This window comes from Lissotriton vulgaris, chromosome 3_1 (genome assembly GCF_964263255.1).
Source record: "Lissotriton vulgaris chromosome 3_1, aLisVul1.2, whole genome shotgun sequence".
In the NCBI taxonomy this organism is placed as follows: Eukaryota; Metazoa; Chordata; class Amphibia; order Caudata; family Salamandridae; genus Lissotriton; species Lissotriton vulgaris.
The window spans coordinates 1,148,597,241-1,148,613,438 of record NC_141689.1 but is presented as its reverse complement, the minus strand read 5'-3'; the positions used below and the strand labels follow the sequence as shown (position 1 = coordinate 1,148,613,438).

Below are 16,198 nucleotides of genomic sequence, written 5' to 3'. Positions count from 1 at the left end.
AATTTACAGGAACTGATTAAAGCCAAGTCTGCTCTGAATAAGATTGCTACGGTTGATGCTTGTAATTCCTTCTCAAAATCAAGTCCAAATACCAGGGAGGACAAATTAAGGCTTGGAAAATGTTGGCCAAATATTTAAAAATCAAATTGGGACAGAAAACTATTGGTCCTATTCGTAACACCAAGATGTTGCTCACTGTCTCTGATAGTATAAATACCTTTCAATCCTATTATGAACTATTGTATACAGAGGAAATATCTCCTTCTGAATGTGATATCAACATTTTTTCTGGGACTCCCTAACCCTCCCTCCATTCCTGATACTTTCTTACCCTTTGAAAAAGATATTTCTTTTCAGGAAATTATCCACGCTCTCAAGTCTTTAAAAAAAGTTAAAGCTCCGGGTCCTGATGGTTTTTCTGTTGAACTTCTCTCATTCTTTTCCTCTATTTTTGCTCCTAAATTACTTGAACTCCTTAATTCATTTTTGTCTAACTCTAAAGCCTGCAGTTCTTTTTTGGAGGCTCTTTCCGTCATTATCCCCAAACGATTGTAAAATCTTCGCAAAAATGTTGGCATCTCATTTGAAGGATATTGTCCCCCTTTATATTAAACCTGACCAGGCTGGTTTTTATTAAGGGCAGACTTCCATCTGATAATTCTAGAATGTTCTCTGACATTCTTGCCCTTAGGTAAAAATATTCCTCTCCCCTGGAAGCCCTGTCACTTGTTGCTGAAAAAGCTTTTGATTGCATAAATTGACAGTTTTCTACGCTTTGTTGGTTTGGGTTTGACCATAAATCTTTTTTTTTTTATCAAACTGTTATATATTGAACCACATGCTTGTGTATTTGTTAATGGCCATTTCTCTCCATATTTTAAGTTGTACAGAGGCACTAGACAAGGTTGTCCTCGCTCCCTGTTGCTTTTCCTTCTTTGTTTAGAACCTTTCCCTGAACGTATCAGATGCAACTCCTCTATTACTGGTTTTAGATTGAACTCCCAAGAAATTCAGGGGCATATTATCAAGGGGGTTTATCTCCGCTTTCTTGGCTTTAAAAGCCAAGAAAGCGGAGATAAAATTATCTCCCTATTACCAAGCTGTCGCTAACAGCAGTTAGCGACAGCTAATAGGAGATAGCGACCATCTTGGGCCCCGCTTTGCATGTCAGTGATAATTATTACTAATGACATGCAAAGTGGGCGTGCCAAGATGTTAGTGACTGGAAACAGTCCCTAACATCGCTATCTCCTATTACCAACTTTTGGAGATATTCGCGCTAAGCGCGAATATCTTCAAAAGCTAACACCTGCCCTGAGCAGTTCTTAGCCATGTTATCCAATGGGAGGTGGATAACATGGCTAAGAGCATTTGCTCGATAATGCATGAATATCGCTGACTTTTCAGCGATATTCATGCATTGCGGCCGTTTTTTATCGCATTTGCGATAAACCTTGCTAATAGCAAGGTTTATCTGCGATAAAAATCGCCGATGTGCGGCGATAATTTTTGTCTCTAAACAAGTTAGAGACAAAAATTATCGCTAGTTGTTGGTAATATGCCCCCTAATTTTCAGCCAATGCAGATGATCTTCTAGTCTACATGTCTAACCCCTCTACCTACCTGGACAAGATATTGCTTTATATTCCTCTATCTCTGGTTACAAGCTAAATTTCTCTAAAACTGAGACTTTACCGCTAAACTCCACTTGTTATCGCTATATGTTTAACAAGATTAACTTTACATGGTGTCCCCCGAAAATTAAGTACCCGGTAGTCTGGTTTTCCCCCACCGTACCTGGTACACTAGCTCTTAATTTTACTACTTTAGAACTTATACTCCAAATGTTGTTATCCTCCTGGTCTCCTCTTTTTTTATACTGTTGGGGAAGATTAGACACCATTAAAATTATGATTTTCCTTCACGTTCTTTGAACGCTCTCTATGTTACCCTTTATAATCCATTACTATTATTTTTTCCAAATCTTTTCCATCTGTACCAAATTTCTCTGGAACCACAAATGTGCTCATATAGTTTAAGCTAAGCTAATTCAGCCAAAGACTGAAGATGGTGTAAGATTTCAAGATTTTAATTTATATCATACCGACTTTTTAATTCGACAATCTTAAACTATAGCTAGAGAATACCACTACTCTCCTTTACCAACATGGATTGTTTTTTTTGTTGTTTTTTGCATGAAATTTCTTTTCAGGATGTGGTTTCCCTGTCCAATTGTACATTCATATCTCAACATCCAATTTTAAAGTCCTCCCACTATCTATTACTTACACTATTTACTGAAGGATCCAATTGTTGTCAATATCTTCTTGCATCCTCTATTTGGTACAATAAATGTATTAATTTCGCCATAACTCATTTTACTTCAAACATTGGAAGGAAAGGGGTATTTTTTATGGGTATCATTTAGTCTTTCAAATCTTCATTCTGTCCTTCCCACAGTTGCAGAATAAATATGACCTCCCTGATTCCTGCCTTCAAAAGATATAATCAACTATTTCCTGTACTCCAATCTTTTTATTAAACAACAATTTTACATCTGATGTTACTCCATTTACCCCTATAACACCGTTATACAATAAAGCTAATGATTTTACCCTTAGAGTCTCCTTCATATATAAATGACTGTCTTCCCCTATTACTACGAGGAATAAATCCTCTATCAAACTTTTATGGGAGAAAGACCTATCTCAATCATTAGCCACATATCATTTGGATCAATTGTGGCGTAAACTTTATTAGTACCTCTAAAGCAGCCAATATTTCACAATCTTTATTTTTTGTATACAGTAGATCTGTTATTACTACCTTTCTCCTTCATAAAATTGACTGCTCTATCTGTCCCTTATGTTGGTCATGGCTCTCCTTTGATGGTACTTTGATTCATCTACTTTAATTTTGGCCTAAAGTCAATGAATTTTGGAAAGCCATATGGTCAAAATGTTGATTGATTTTTTCATTTAATACTCCACTCTCTATTCAAAATATTTTTGGGGGCACTTTTAGCCAGATTCATCATTGAAAATCTAGCCCTTTGCGAGCGCAATTTTTGCATTTGGGATTCATCATCCCAAATGCAATAATCGCTAATAGCAAAATCGCTAAATTGCGAGGAATTGCATTTAAGGAATCTCTATTTGAGATTCCTTAAATGCAATTCATTAACCATTTTTTATTTGCGAATTCGCAATTTTTGGGTGCTATTTACCGCAAAGTCTGACTTCGTGGTAAATAGCGAAAACTTAGAAAAATGCACTTTAGTGTATTTTTCTAAGTTGTATGTTACACACACACATGTCCTTTGGACATGTGTGTGCGCAACATCAGCCTACATTTTCATTTCAGGGTGCTACAGGGTGTCCTTTGGACACCCCTGGCACACTTAAAAATCGCATCCTTATTTGCGATTAGCAAATTGCTAATCGCAAATAAGGAAGCTGTAGGAATCGCAAGTTATTTTGCGATTCCTACATGAATCCCATTTTGCAAGTCCTTATTAGCGATTCCTTAATAATCGCTATTAATGACTCACAAAACGGGACAATGATGAATCTGGCTGTTTATCTGCTGATTTCAATAATCTTTCTTCAAAACCTAGTTTTATTTGACATTTGTATTGGTCTTTCCTTCAAAGTTATACTAACCTGTTGGAATGATAACTTGAAATTATGTATTTTAATTTGGTTGAACCTTATTTGTGATGAACATAGAATATCTACTAGCTCATCCTCTTCGGTATCTCAAAAAATGAAATCTGATTTACTTTGGTTACCTTTTACCACCTTTTTATCTTCACACTTGCTACCTTCCTAAAACTCATGTTTTTTTCTATTTTTTCTTTTTCTCCTTCTCTATTCCATTTCTTCTCTTTTAGTGTCTCCTTTCCTCTCTCTTCCTTTAAGTAAATAAAAAAAACTCATAAAGCATATAATTACTATTGCTCATTTCGTTTTTCCTAGCCCTATACTAGTATTTCATACTTCTGTGATTTTAAGGGATTCCCCATTCAACCGAGTTTATTAACTTTGGACTCTGTTTATCTTGTTAAATTTGGTTACTGACAGTACTGTTTACTATTTGTTATCCTTCAATAAAAAATACTTAACTAAAAAAGATTAAGGGGGTGAATGGTCATTTGATCCTCACTATGGACCAGCCTGGGGGTTAATCCAATCTAAGGAGCCACAAGAAGAAGGAGTCATGCAAGCCTAAGGAGACAAATTTGAGCCTTATCCTACAACTCCAGGTGTCTGTGTGTCTGTGTGATATCAAAATTGAGCGTTCAAGTATTAAGTCCACAGACTCAGTCTGCAGGTTGTGGATAGGCCTCATATCCCCAAAAAGGATCCCTGTTATGTCTCCCCCCTGTGGAATGCAGTCTATGCTGTTATGGAGACCATCCCAGTAGAGGACAAGCACATTCAGAACTCTGTGCTCATTTAGGAGGCAGGAGCTTCTTGAAGGTCTTTCAAGACCTTCACAGATTGAGATGGAGACACTAGGATTGCTTTGTCCAAGGGGGCAGTGCACAAGTACAGACATCACTATGCATCTTGTCCTCATGTTAACCAAAAAAAGCTCAAGGTGAAGTTAGTTCTAGTACGAGAGTTAAATATTATCCTTAGTCAATATGCATGTAAAAACCATCTGCATCTAATATTAACATCCATAAAGGAAAAATATTTACTTTAAGTCATGCCACAAATGCAGCACCTATTAGGATATTTGTAATTTACCATGTGCATTTCCAAAGTTTATATTTGTTTCAGAGTCACAGATGTTTCTGTCAGAGCCCTCAGAAAACTTCACCCATCATAGTTTACATACATTACCAATGTGTGTTCACAAAGCAATTTAGGTTTGTTCTCTTGAGAATTGTCTCAAATACTCATTGACTCTATGAAGCAATGCTACTGTTGCGAAAATTACAAATTCACAAGCTTTTTTCGTCCCTATTTTCTTTCCTCAAAATAAATTATTCTTGCTTACCATCCTGCAGGGATATCACAATACCGCCTTTTAAATATCCACATTTAGATCTTCACTGCACTGTGCATATTTTCCTTCCAGTATTGCTCAAGTCAAGATATTGCAGTCTATACAACCGGCCTGCATAGGTGAATCAAAAACTAGACTTATTGGTGCAACTAACTGCAGCATATCCACTATTTATTCCTATATCATTTTGGTGCAAGTGAAGTTCTCTGATATGTGAGATACCTCTAGTCTGAAAATGTATGATTATCCACAAAGTTGGTACCTGTAGATATTCATCTACTTTGCACGGAAAGTCCCTAGCTACTCAGTATTGTATCTCCAGGGTTCTGTACCAGATTTTCAACTATAGAAATATCGTACTACAAAAAAACTACAGCAAAATCACAAGGAAAATATCCTGCAGGCAAGATTGGATTGCTATGTATAGATTTACAATTCATAACCAACATCTACATAACTTAAAGATATGTATTGTTAATGGATATATATTGAGTAAAGTATAGTTACCCTCTGCTTGCCAATATATACTTACTGTGTCTATATTTTTCATTGTTATTTTTGCTATAATATTCATAAAGCACAATATTTAAATCTCACTATTTTAGGACTGTACCCTCTTCTGAAGTTCAACTTCAATACAACAAATGAATTTACAAATGTGTAGTTTATACTTCAGTTGGGTAGAATATGCAAAAGCAAAAATAATGTTGCATTTGTGATGCTGCTTTGAGTTCTGTAAGAACATTATGCATGCCTACTTTACCACTTTTTCCTAGTCGTAAGTCCCACTTAAACATGAATAAAGGTTCTCAACTTGAAGCCAATTCATCAAATAAAGAGTATCCTGATATATCAATGCAAAATCTCAAATTCATTCATAACAAATTTGTCCTCTAACACTATACTCCAGGCTCTGTGTTATCCTCAAAACATCGCTCCTTGACCTCAGACAACCAACAGAATCTACCTCCAAGAGAAACAACTTTCAGACGAGACTCTCAAAACTACACTCTGTGAAAACATAATGTTTGACCCACAGGTTTCCCTGCTCTCAGGTGAAGCACTGCTTAACCCTACTGAAAGGTTATGTTTTAAAACGTCAGATAAAAGAAAGACACCAACCCAGTCTTTCCCTCTTGTTTCCTCTGGCTACAAAATTCATTATGAATCTTTTACGCACCTTCCCATGAACTATCAACGATTTTCCACTATTTGAACTCATTTTAACTCGCCGATTTTCAATTATCGATTGTAGCTATTTTTAGCAATTGAATAAAATCAGGAAATGCACCCAAAAAAAAAAAATCTCAATTTAAAAAGTCACACAAAGATCATAACTTTGAATTTAGTCAAGTTCCTAATTTTGTGAACTTTTTGTACAACTTCACCTACAATTAAGGTTTCCATAAAAAGAAAATTGTTTAATTGATACTAGGAAAGTTTTTGTTTACTTTTTCCTAGCATCTACTTCCAATGTATTTTTGGTCATGCACTTTACCCTTTTTAAAATAATGACTTTAGGAATCTTTGCATAAAAGTATATTTAAGTTCCTGGAATTTGCAGAAGTATAATCCCTTATATTGTTAACATGAGCGTGAAATAACTTCATCTTCCCCATACTTAGACAAATCTGGAAAAGATCTAGGGCCCGTATATATCAAAATTGGAAATTGCGATTACCTAATTGCGATTTTCTGAGAATTGCAATTGGGTAATCGCAATTTCCAATGTATGAAACTCCAAGAGTTTCATATACCGATTCCTAGGGTGTCACAAATCGACCTACCTCATTAATAATAATGAGGTAGATTCCAATTTGCAACCCCCTAGGAATCTGTAAAATCATTGCGACGGTGGCCTGCTGGGGTAATCAGACCACCATGTCCTTGATTGCTTTTAAATAAAGCATTTTTTTTTAAATGCAGCTCGTTTTCCTTAAAGGAAAACAGGTTGGGTTTAAAAAAAAAGGAAAAGTTTTCTTTTCATTTATTAACACCAGGCAGTGGTCCATGGGAATTTTTTTTCCTACATGCATTCTCAAAGGGGAAGGGGTCCGTGTGGTGCTTGAAGTAGGTGGTCAATTTTGAATTTTTTGTGACTGCATTCATGGTCACAAAACATTCATACATAAGGATTCGCTATTTGGACGGGACGCCCTAAACACGCCCCTCCCAAATACCGAATCAAAAACCCATTTTGCTATTCAGTAACAGTTCACCAAATTGCAAAATGGGTTTTGATATATGTAAAAAGCCTTTTTTGTGATTCGGGTTGTTTGCAAATGCAAATTTGATTGATACATGTGCCCCTTATTATTTTATGCAGTTACTGTAAAAAATTATTACTGTATATCTACTGGCCTATGCCGTGGACCACTTTGAAACTAGAAAATAGAAAATCCTAATAAAACAACCTGACAGAGAAAAAATGTTGAATATATCTTTTTTATCTTCTAACACCAGTTCTAACACACACATACATTCGATATAGGACCGCTTGATATAAAGGTGCCAGGATTACTTAAAATAAAAGTAAATCTACATTTTATATATTAAAAAAAATTACATTCCATGACTACAGACAGTACATTTTAAGCATATAAGTTACAATGTGAGTATTCAATACCTTTTCTAGTGGTCACTCATCAAGTAGTCAGTTTTATGGTTAAAGATGGATACCTGGCTATATCACTGAAATTCCAGCTACTTTGGACAATATTTATATATTGAATGAATAAAGGAAAGCATTAATAAGCATTATGATGATATATCATTGCCATACTCTCTGCTAAGGTGAAAAGTCTCAAAAGTTTGAACTGAATAAATTATTTCTTACCCCCATGTTTCTGGCACCCTGTGAAGGGAGAGAATGCCCATTAGTACTAGCAAAATATTTTGAAGTATTCTATGACATTATAAACATCTAGTTCCTGCTTTCAAAGTTTAATGGTGGTCTTTGCTATTGAAGGTGATCAAAGTGAGGTGCTACATTAGCAAAACTTTCTCTTTTGAGGAAAACATGGCAAACCTGTTAGCTCAATTTTGATGCTTGATTAATGGGAAAATGAGCAATCATATTGTGACCAAAGTCTATGTTATGAAAATGGTTCATAACATGGTAAAAAAGGAAGAAATTAGCTCTGAAACTATTGCAAGGTGTTCTGTATACACTGCATGTTATGTATATAATAAAGATTTTACCAGGCTTTGGTGAAATTTAAATCACACCACGCAATTTCATAACTTTGGGAATTTCACATTGTGCTTGTTATGTGAAATTCACGAAATTAGTTCACATAAAATGTGCCATATATTACAAATGCACTGGCACAACGGAACACAGGCACAGGAATAACAGAACAAGGGCAGCTATTGTGAGCCTGCTTTTGTATTTTGCATTATATTATAGTCCAAAATGCAGTCAAGAGTAAAAAAATTATGCAAGGACATTTTAGTGACTGTAATAGCATTCTATGTAATTATGAGCAATTTTGACAAAATGTATTTCTTATATTTACACAAAAACAATTTACAAAATGTATGCAGTGCACACTACGAAATTCGTTTTATTAATTAAATTGTTTACTTACCTCCAATTATCCATATTCCGGTTTTTAGCACCCCTCCCCCTGCCCCTCCCCCGCCCCGCCTTCCTGCCCCACCGTAACTCCCTCCAAGGGCCATGGCTGAACACAGGCCTCCAGAGCCCCTGCGGTGCCGGTCAAGTCAAGTCAAGTCAAATAATTTATATAGCGCGCTACATACCCAGAGGGTCTCAAGGCGCTTGAAGAGGGGTGGGGAATTACTTGTCGAATATCCAAGTTTTAAGTTGCTTTCTGAATGCTAGGTGGTTCTGAGTGAGGCGAAGGTGAGTGGGAAGTGAGTTCCAGGTTTTAGCTGCCAGGTAGGAGAAGGATCTTCCTCCCATGGTTGTTTTGTTGATGCGAGGAACAGTAGCAAGGGCTCGGTTGGAGGAGCGTAGCTGGAGGGAGGGGGTGTAGAAGGAAAGTCGAGTGTTGAGGCATTCGGGTCGAAGTTCGTAAAGTGCTTTGTGTGCGTGGGTTAGGAGGCGGAATGTTATCCTCTTATTGACGGGGAGCCAGTGGAGGTTTTTCAGGTGGCTACAAATGTGGTCTTTACGCGGGATGTCTAGTATGAGTCTGGCTGATGCTTTCTGGATGCGTTGGAGTTTTTTCTGAAGTTTTGCGGTGGTACCGGCGTATAGGGTGTTACCGTAGTCCAGGCGGCTCGTGACCAGTGCATGGGTGACCGTTTTTCTAGTTTCGGTGGGGATCCAGCGAAATGTTTTTTTGAGCATGCGAAGAATGTTGAAGCAGGATGATGAAACGGCGTTGACTTGTCTGTTCATCGAGAGTGAGGAGTCCAGGATGACGCCTAGGTTCCGTGCGTGGTCCGTCGGGATGGGTGCTTTTCCAAGGGCCTCAGGCCACCAAGAGTCATCCCAGGCGGAGGGGGAGATACCTAAGATAAGGACTTCTGTTTTGTCTGAGTTCAGTTTCAGACAGCTGTGCTTCATCCACTCGGCTACTTCTTTCATTCCTTCATGTAGGTTGGTTTTGGCGGTGTTCGGGTCTTTGGTGAGTGAGAGGATCAGTTGAGTGTCATCAGCGTAGGAGATGATGTGGAGATTGTGTTGGCGTGCGATGGTTGCGAGGGGGCTCATGTATACGTTGAAGAGGGTGGGGCTGAGTGAAGATCCTTGTGGCACGCCGCAAATTACTTCAGTGGCCTCTGACTTGAATGGTGGAAGGCGGACTCTCTGAGTTCTTCCGGTAAGGAACGAGGTGATCCATTCCAGTGCTTTTCCTTGCATTCCGATGTTTCTGAGGCGTTGTAGGAGGGTGCTATGACAGACTGTGTCGAAGGCTGCGGAGAGGTCAAGGAGGATGAGGGCGACTGTGTCTCCGTTGTCCAGTAAAGTTCGAATGTCGTCTGTTGCTGCGATGAGGGCGGTCTCAGTGCTGTGTTTGGCTCGGAAGCCAGACTGTGAGGAGTCGAGGGATTTGTTGGTTTCGAGGAAGGCGGCGAGCTGGTTGTTGATCGCTTTCTCGATGACTTTGGCCGGGAATGGTAGGAGCGAGATGGGGCGGTAGTTTTTGAGTTCGGTGGGGTCAGCTGTGGGTTTTTTCAGAAGGGCGCAGAGTTCGGCGTGTTTCCAGCTTTCCGGGAAAGTGGCAGAGTTGAGGGAGCAGTTGATGACGTCCCGGAGGTGTGGTGCTATGATGGAGTCTGCTTTGTTGAAGATATGGTGAGGGCATGGGTCTGTAGGGGAACCAGAGTGAATGGAATTCATCAGACGGATGGTGTCCTCGGTGGAGATAGGGTTCCAGTTGTTGAGGATGTTCGGGGGGGTGAGGGTACGGCAGAAGGTTGGGAGGGTTGGTCTCGGGTTGGTTGTCGAAGCTGTTGTGGATGTCTGCGATTTTGTCGTGGAAGAACGAGGCTAGGGAGTCACAAAGGGTTTGAGAGGGAGTGATGTCGTTGGAGTTGGCTGAGGGGTTGGTAAATTCTTTGACGATGTTGATTAATTCCTTGCTGTTGTGGGCGTTGTTGTCTAGTCGGTCTTTAAGTGCAGCTTTCTTGGCGGTCCGGATCAGTTGGTGGTGTGTGCGGGTGGCGTTTTTGAAGGCGTCCTTGGTGCTGGTGTTTGGGTCTTTTTTCCAGGCCTTCTCGAGGGAGCGACAGAGTTTCTTGGATTTATTAAGATCATCGTTGAACCAGGGAGCGTTTTTGCTGCCTAGTTTGTTTTGACGTTTTTTCAAAGGTGCTAGGTTGTCGGCGCTGTTGGTTAGCCATTGAGTGAAGTTAATGGCTGCTTGGTTGGGGTTCGAAGAGTGGGCAGGGGGGTTATGAAGAAGCGATGAGGAGATCTGGTCGATGGTGATTTTGTTCCAGTTTCTTCTCAAAGTAGGTTGAGGATGGTTGTGGGTTGTGGTCTTTTTGTAGACAAAGTGAACGCAGCTGTGGTCCGTCCAATGGAGAGCTGTGGTGTGACTGAAGGAGATATGTTTGCTGGAGGTGAAGATGGGGTCGAGTGTGTGACCTGCGTGGTGAGTGGGGGTGTTAACAAGTTGTTTGAGTCCAAGGTTGGCGAGATTGTCCAGTAGGGTGATGGCGTTTCTGTCGTTGCTCTTTTCCAGATGAAAATTGAGGTCTCCCAGTAGGATGTAGTCCTCGGAGGGGAGGGCGTGTGGGGTGATAAAGTCAGTGATGTCTTCACTGAATTGAGCACGGGGTCCAGGTGGCCTGTAGAGGAAGGTGCCTCTGAGTGTGGTCTTCGGATCGGTGTGGATCTGGAAGTGAAGGTGTTCGGCGCTAGCGAGGTTAACGTCTGAGCTGGTTCAGATGCGGATGATATTCTTATGGACGATGGCGATGCCTCCTCCTGTTTGCTTGGTGCGGTCCTTACGGATGATCTTGTATCCTTCCGGGATGGCAATGGCGATGTCTGGGGCTGAGGAGGCGTTCATCCATGTTTCTGTTAGGAAGGCGACGTCCGGAGAGATGGTGTCTAGTAGATTCCAAAGGTCGATGGCGTGTCTGTGGACCGAGCGGGTGTTGAGCAGGATACATTTTAGGTGGTTGGTATCAGATCTCTGTTTGGTGTTCGTGGATGTGGAGTTGGTTTTGGTGCCGTCATACTTGCATGAGTTGCATGTGAAGGGTCCATGGGTGTGTCCAGGAGCGGCTTGGGCGCAGTTGGGGAGACGGCCGGGATTTAGGGCTACGAGGGTGGAGGCGTCGTATGTAATGCGGGTGGGGTGGGTGGGATGGGGGCCAGGGGGTCTGCCGCTGGGCGCGGGCTTGGCGCGGACGGGCGTAGATGGCCTTACCTTTGGCGCACCTTCGGCGCAACTGGGGCGCGACCCCTGCGCGTAAAAGCATCTGTCATATATAGATAGTGGAGGGGGGAGTGGCGAGGGAGGAGCAGCCGGGAGGCGGGTGCGGGGCTGGTAGGTGGGGCTAAACAACAACAACAACAACAATTAAGCACACAAAATGGCAGAGGTTCAAATAGCGCAGGACGAGATGGGGTACGGCGCTATAGTAAATAAATAAATAGCAGTGATAACCAAGTCTACAGAGAGCAGAGCGTGCACAGCTGGGTTATAACGATACCAGCAGAAGCAGGCTGATGTGCAGGGAGTAGCGAGGGGAGCGACCGCTTCGCCGAGGCTCAGGACGGTCACAGCGCTATTTCCGGCCGTGAGGGGATTTAATCTCTGTGGGAGGGAGGAGCAGCCGGGAGGCGGGTGCGGGGCTGGTAGGCGAGGCTAAACAACAACAACAACAACAATTAAGCACACAAAATGGCAGAGGTTCAAATAGCGCAGGACGAGATGGGGTACGGCGCTATAGTAAATAAATAAATAGCAGTGATAACCAAGTCTACAGAGAGCAGAGCGTGCACAGCAGGGTTATAACGATACCAGCAGAAGCAGGCTGATGTGCAGGAAGTAGCGAGGGGAGTGACCGCTTCGCCGAGGCTCAGGACCTAAACTCGGTAGGGCCCTAAACTCCAAGGGGCCCCCTCAGCACAGCACTCTGGCTGCAGGGCTCCTGATTGAGGCCAGAGGGGGCCTCTCTACGTGCCTTAAAGGGACGCCCTCTCAAGTTTCGTTACCCCAGTGTGCAGGGACCGCAAAAGGTCACTCTGGGCAGTTAAAGTTTCACTCACCTGTGTCAGACATAGGACCCCCTGCCGGCTTGCCCCTGTGAGATCCAGACCAGAGATTTTGTTATTGCAGTTTTTTTTAATATTGAACGAAGTCGACCCAAAGGTATTGGAACGTTTTACATGAGCACCAGTTCCGTTCCACAAAGACAGAGATGGACTATAGGGTGGGTGTTTTTATTTGCATTCTGGGGCAACAAAAGGACTACAGGTCAGACCCGCCAGTACGGCAGCCCCAGTTACCTTTCAAAAAGCCAAAATCACCACCTCGACAAAGGTGATATTTTAATGACATTCACCGTCATCCTTTATGTTGCAAAGTCAAATATAAATGGAAGGTAAGAGGAAAAAGTGATAAAAAATCGTAATATAAAACCACAATTTTACCACACTTTCCCCCCACCTTGTTCGCGAAATAATGCTTTTTAGAGGCGGAGTGAAATGACCCCTTCTCCACTGTTTCAGACGTGGTTTATATTTGAGGAAAAACAGAAGGCACGTTTTCCTCATATTTATCTGCCTTTTTACTCACCTCAGCAGGGTATGAATGAGGGTGTTAGCATTCATTTATTGCTTCACTCTGTGGTTCAAAATGCTTTATTAATGTATGACATCTATGGAGGCCCAATCCAACAATGTGTAAACTAGATTGTTCCTTCCAATGCACTTCCTTTTATAAGCAGACACAAAGTGAAAGACGAGAATACACTCCAAAATAACTCACCAATGCTTGGCTGAGAAGGCCTGGAAAAACCTATGGGAAAAGAAAAATCGGAATTTTTATTATTTTTGTTATAATACCAGCCCAAAAATGACCTCTTTTAGGTTGATAAAACAATCTATAAATGATCATCGTCGGCAATTGGTACACATTACCCGATTGAGAAGCTCATATATAAACATGCTTTGGTGTTAGGACTTGCACATGCTAGTTTAAGGGTATTGCGAAGGTGTGGGTTATTGGGAAATGGAAACATTAAAATTAAATACTAAAAAAGGTTTGGGATAGGGGTGTGCAAAATTAAGGTAATTTGCTTTCGCCTAATTACCGGAAAGTTTGGGTACATGTAGCGAAATGACATATCGTTGTGCAAAATGCAAATCAGTCATTTAGCAGTATATTTTAGTGTGGAATTAACATAGTGGGGAAATCACATTCCGAACATTCAGCTTATACCCACGCGATTGTGGTATAACTTTGCCAGGAACTTCATATAAGTATGTGACATGACGCAGTGTATAGTTTTGGGATTTTCAGATATCAAGTGTAATTTGTGAAATTACTCGAATTACGCTGGCATAATGGTCTGGAAATTGTTGTGACCAGGCGGCCCATGAGATGGGAGTTTGTCTCACTCTGGTAGGCGAATGTTATTCCATTTTACAATCTCTACTCTTCCTTCCTAAATTGATAACCTCTTATCTTCTTGATTAGTTTTTTATTTTACTTAATCACACACTAGGTTCAAGTTTCTCAAATGTTAAAATGCCCTAAATATATGCTTTTTGTATAATGCAAGCAATGCATTCTTCAATGTTCACTATGCAACTATGATTCCAGTCAATGAATTTATGCATGTCTCTTTCACTTCGTTAATCAAAAATTGTCCAAGATATTAGCTTACTTGCTTAAAGAGGCCACCAAAGACCCCTTTATTACACAAGAGTCGCAAGATGGTAACAACCTTTGTTTTTTGTTATTGAGGTTTAATGGACAATTTGCATACCCGCGTCACAATATTCGGTCTCATTTTATCTATAGCAGACCTAAGACAGTGATGTGTAGACATGAATTTTCAGGGATTAACAAAATCCCAATACATACTCTGGTGGACTGTAAGTATGGTGTACAATCCGCTGGAGTATTCTTCGTGTAACTGTAACATATTTGCACACCTTTTGCTGTTCACACAGAGGAAGAATTCTCCTCATTCAAAAAACCATCCTCTTACAACCTCATAAAATATATGGATTTCTTTTGTACTAAGCAAAGGAAGGCTTTGCAAATCTTCACAGAAATAACTTTCTGGGATTTAAAAAACCTTCAAAACATTTTCAAATAGACACAAACTGAAAACTCTGTGGATGCTCACCAACCATTTGCTTGAAAGCCAACTGGAAGATTTTCCACAGTAGAAGTTAATCTGTGTGCAGCATTGTGCACTGATCCGAATTCATAGATTCATGATCCAGAAATTTACACCAATGGTGTCGTTTTCTTGTGTACAAAAGCTCTATTTAATGCACTAAAACTTTGTGAGTTAGAATGATAACATGTTTTTGGTAGGTTGGTCTTATCTATGCTCAATTGAATTTTACCATGGCTAAAACCAGTAGCGGCGCCTCGAGGGAGTGCTGGGGGAGGGGCAGGGTGCGGAGTTGTAAACTCCGGCATACGGCCGAATGGAGGTACGTCCATAAAAAAAAACAAATTACATTGCGTGCGCTGCATCGACATTTGGCGTTGAAGTGTGCGCAATGTAATTTTTTTTAATGTAATTACATCCGTTTGGCCGTATGCTGGAGTTTACTACCCCCCACCCTGCCCCTTCCCTCCCTCTCCCCCACCCCGCCCCACCTCCCCGCAGCACTCTCTTGAGGAGCCACTACTGGCTACAACATGTGTATTTCCTACCATATTATGGCATTTCAAAATTTTACATAGGCGACATAAGACTAACAGCACAACTATGCACTACTTTGCGGATGATCTTACAACCGTTGCATATGTCTGTGCAAAAAAGTTGATTAAATAATAATTGAAAGATGATTAAATATTTAGAAATAATAATTATTTCAACTGCCTGAAACATTAAAATTGTGCTTAATAATTTCAGGCTACCATGAAAATGATTGCTGTCATAACAACTCTTATTTTTATGTTAAATTGCCATTGCCTATAATACACTCATTTTCATCTAAAGAATATCAGGTTCACTAATCACAGCTGGAAGGTGAGTTGCAGAAGTTGAAGCATCTACATGCAACCCCCCCACACACAAATGATGGGGTGGGTTGGCAGGAGGCCCACCTACTCTCAGCTTACACACTACACCAGTTTCATACCTGTGAAATCTCTCCTCTCTCCATGCCAGTGTTTCATTTCTTCCTAGAAAATCATGCTTGGTATGCCAAGGAGGAAAGGTAGAGGATCTCTTTCCTCCTTCTTGACTTAGACTCAATGGATGTTGATTAAAATGCTCACATGAACTTGGAGTGGCAAGTGATAACTATTATTTTTCAAAGTTATTATCGATCTAGGATATGTTGTTCTTTATGAATTATAGTGCTACTGTATCCAATTTCCCCTTCCCTACCTCACTTAAAGTTTGATATGGAGGTTCATTTACATTCGAAGGTTTGTTGTTTGACATATTCTGTAATTATTGTTTTTTAAACCTTTTTATTTCTGATCTTTAGCCAAATATACTCTCTGTGAAAATATGTTTTACTCTTCTGATGCAATTTGTGATCAAAACAGTATCT

The 16,198-nt window shown here is 40.6% G+C and overlaps 1 protein-coding gene across 1 annotated transcript in view; it reads right to left on the bottom strand.

Moving 5' to 3' along the window:
• Positions 1 to 16,198, bottom strand: part of LOC147727588 (uncharacterized) — a 92,964-nt gene that overhangs the window by 26,548 nt on the left and 50,218 nt on the right. The window contains exons 12-13 of the mRNA XM_086963142.1: positions 13,437 to 13,466; positions 7,853 to 7,870 (exon numbers count right to left, since the gene is read on the bottom strand). Of these exons, the coding sequence (XP_086819268.1) occupies positions 7,853 to 7,870; positions 13,437 to 13,466 (48 nt within the window). The remainder of the gene's footprint in view (positions 1 to 7,852; positions 7,871 to 13,436; positions 13,467 to 16,198) is intronic.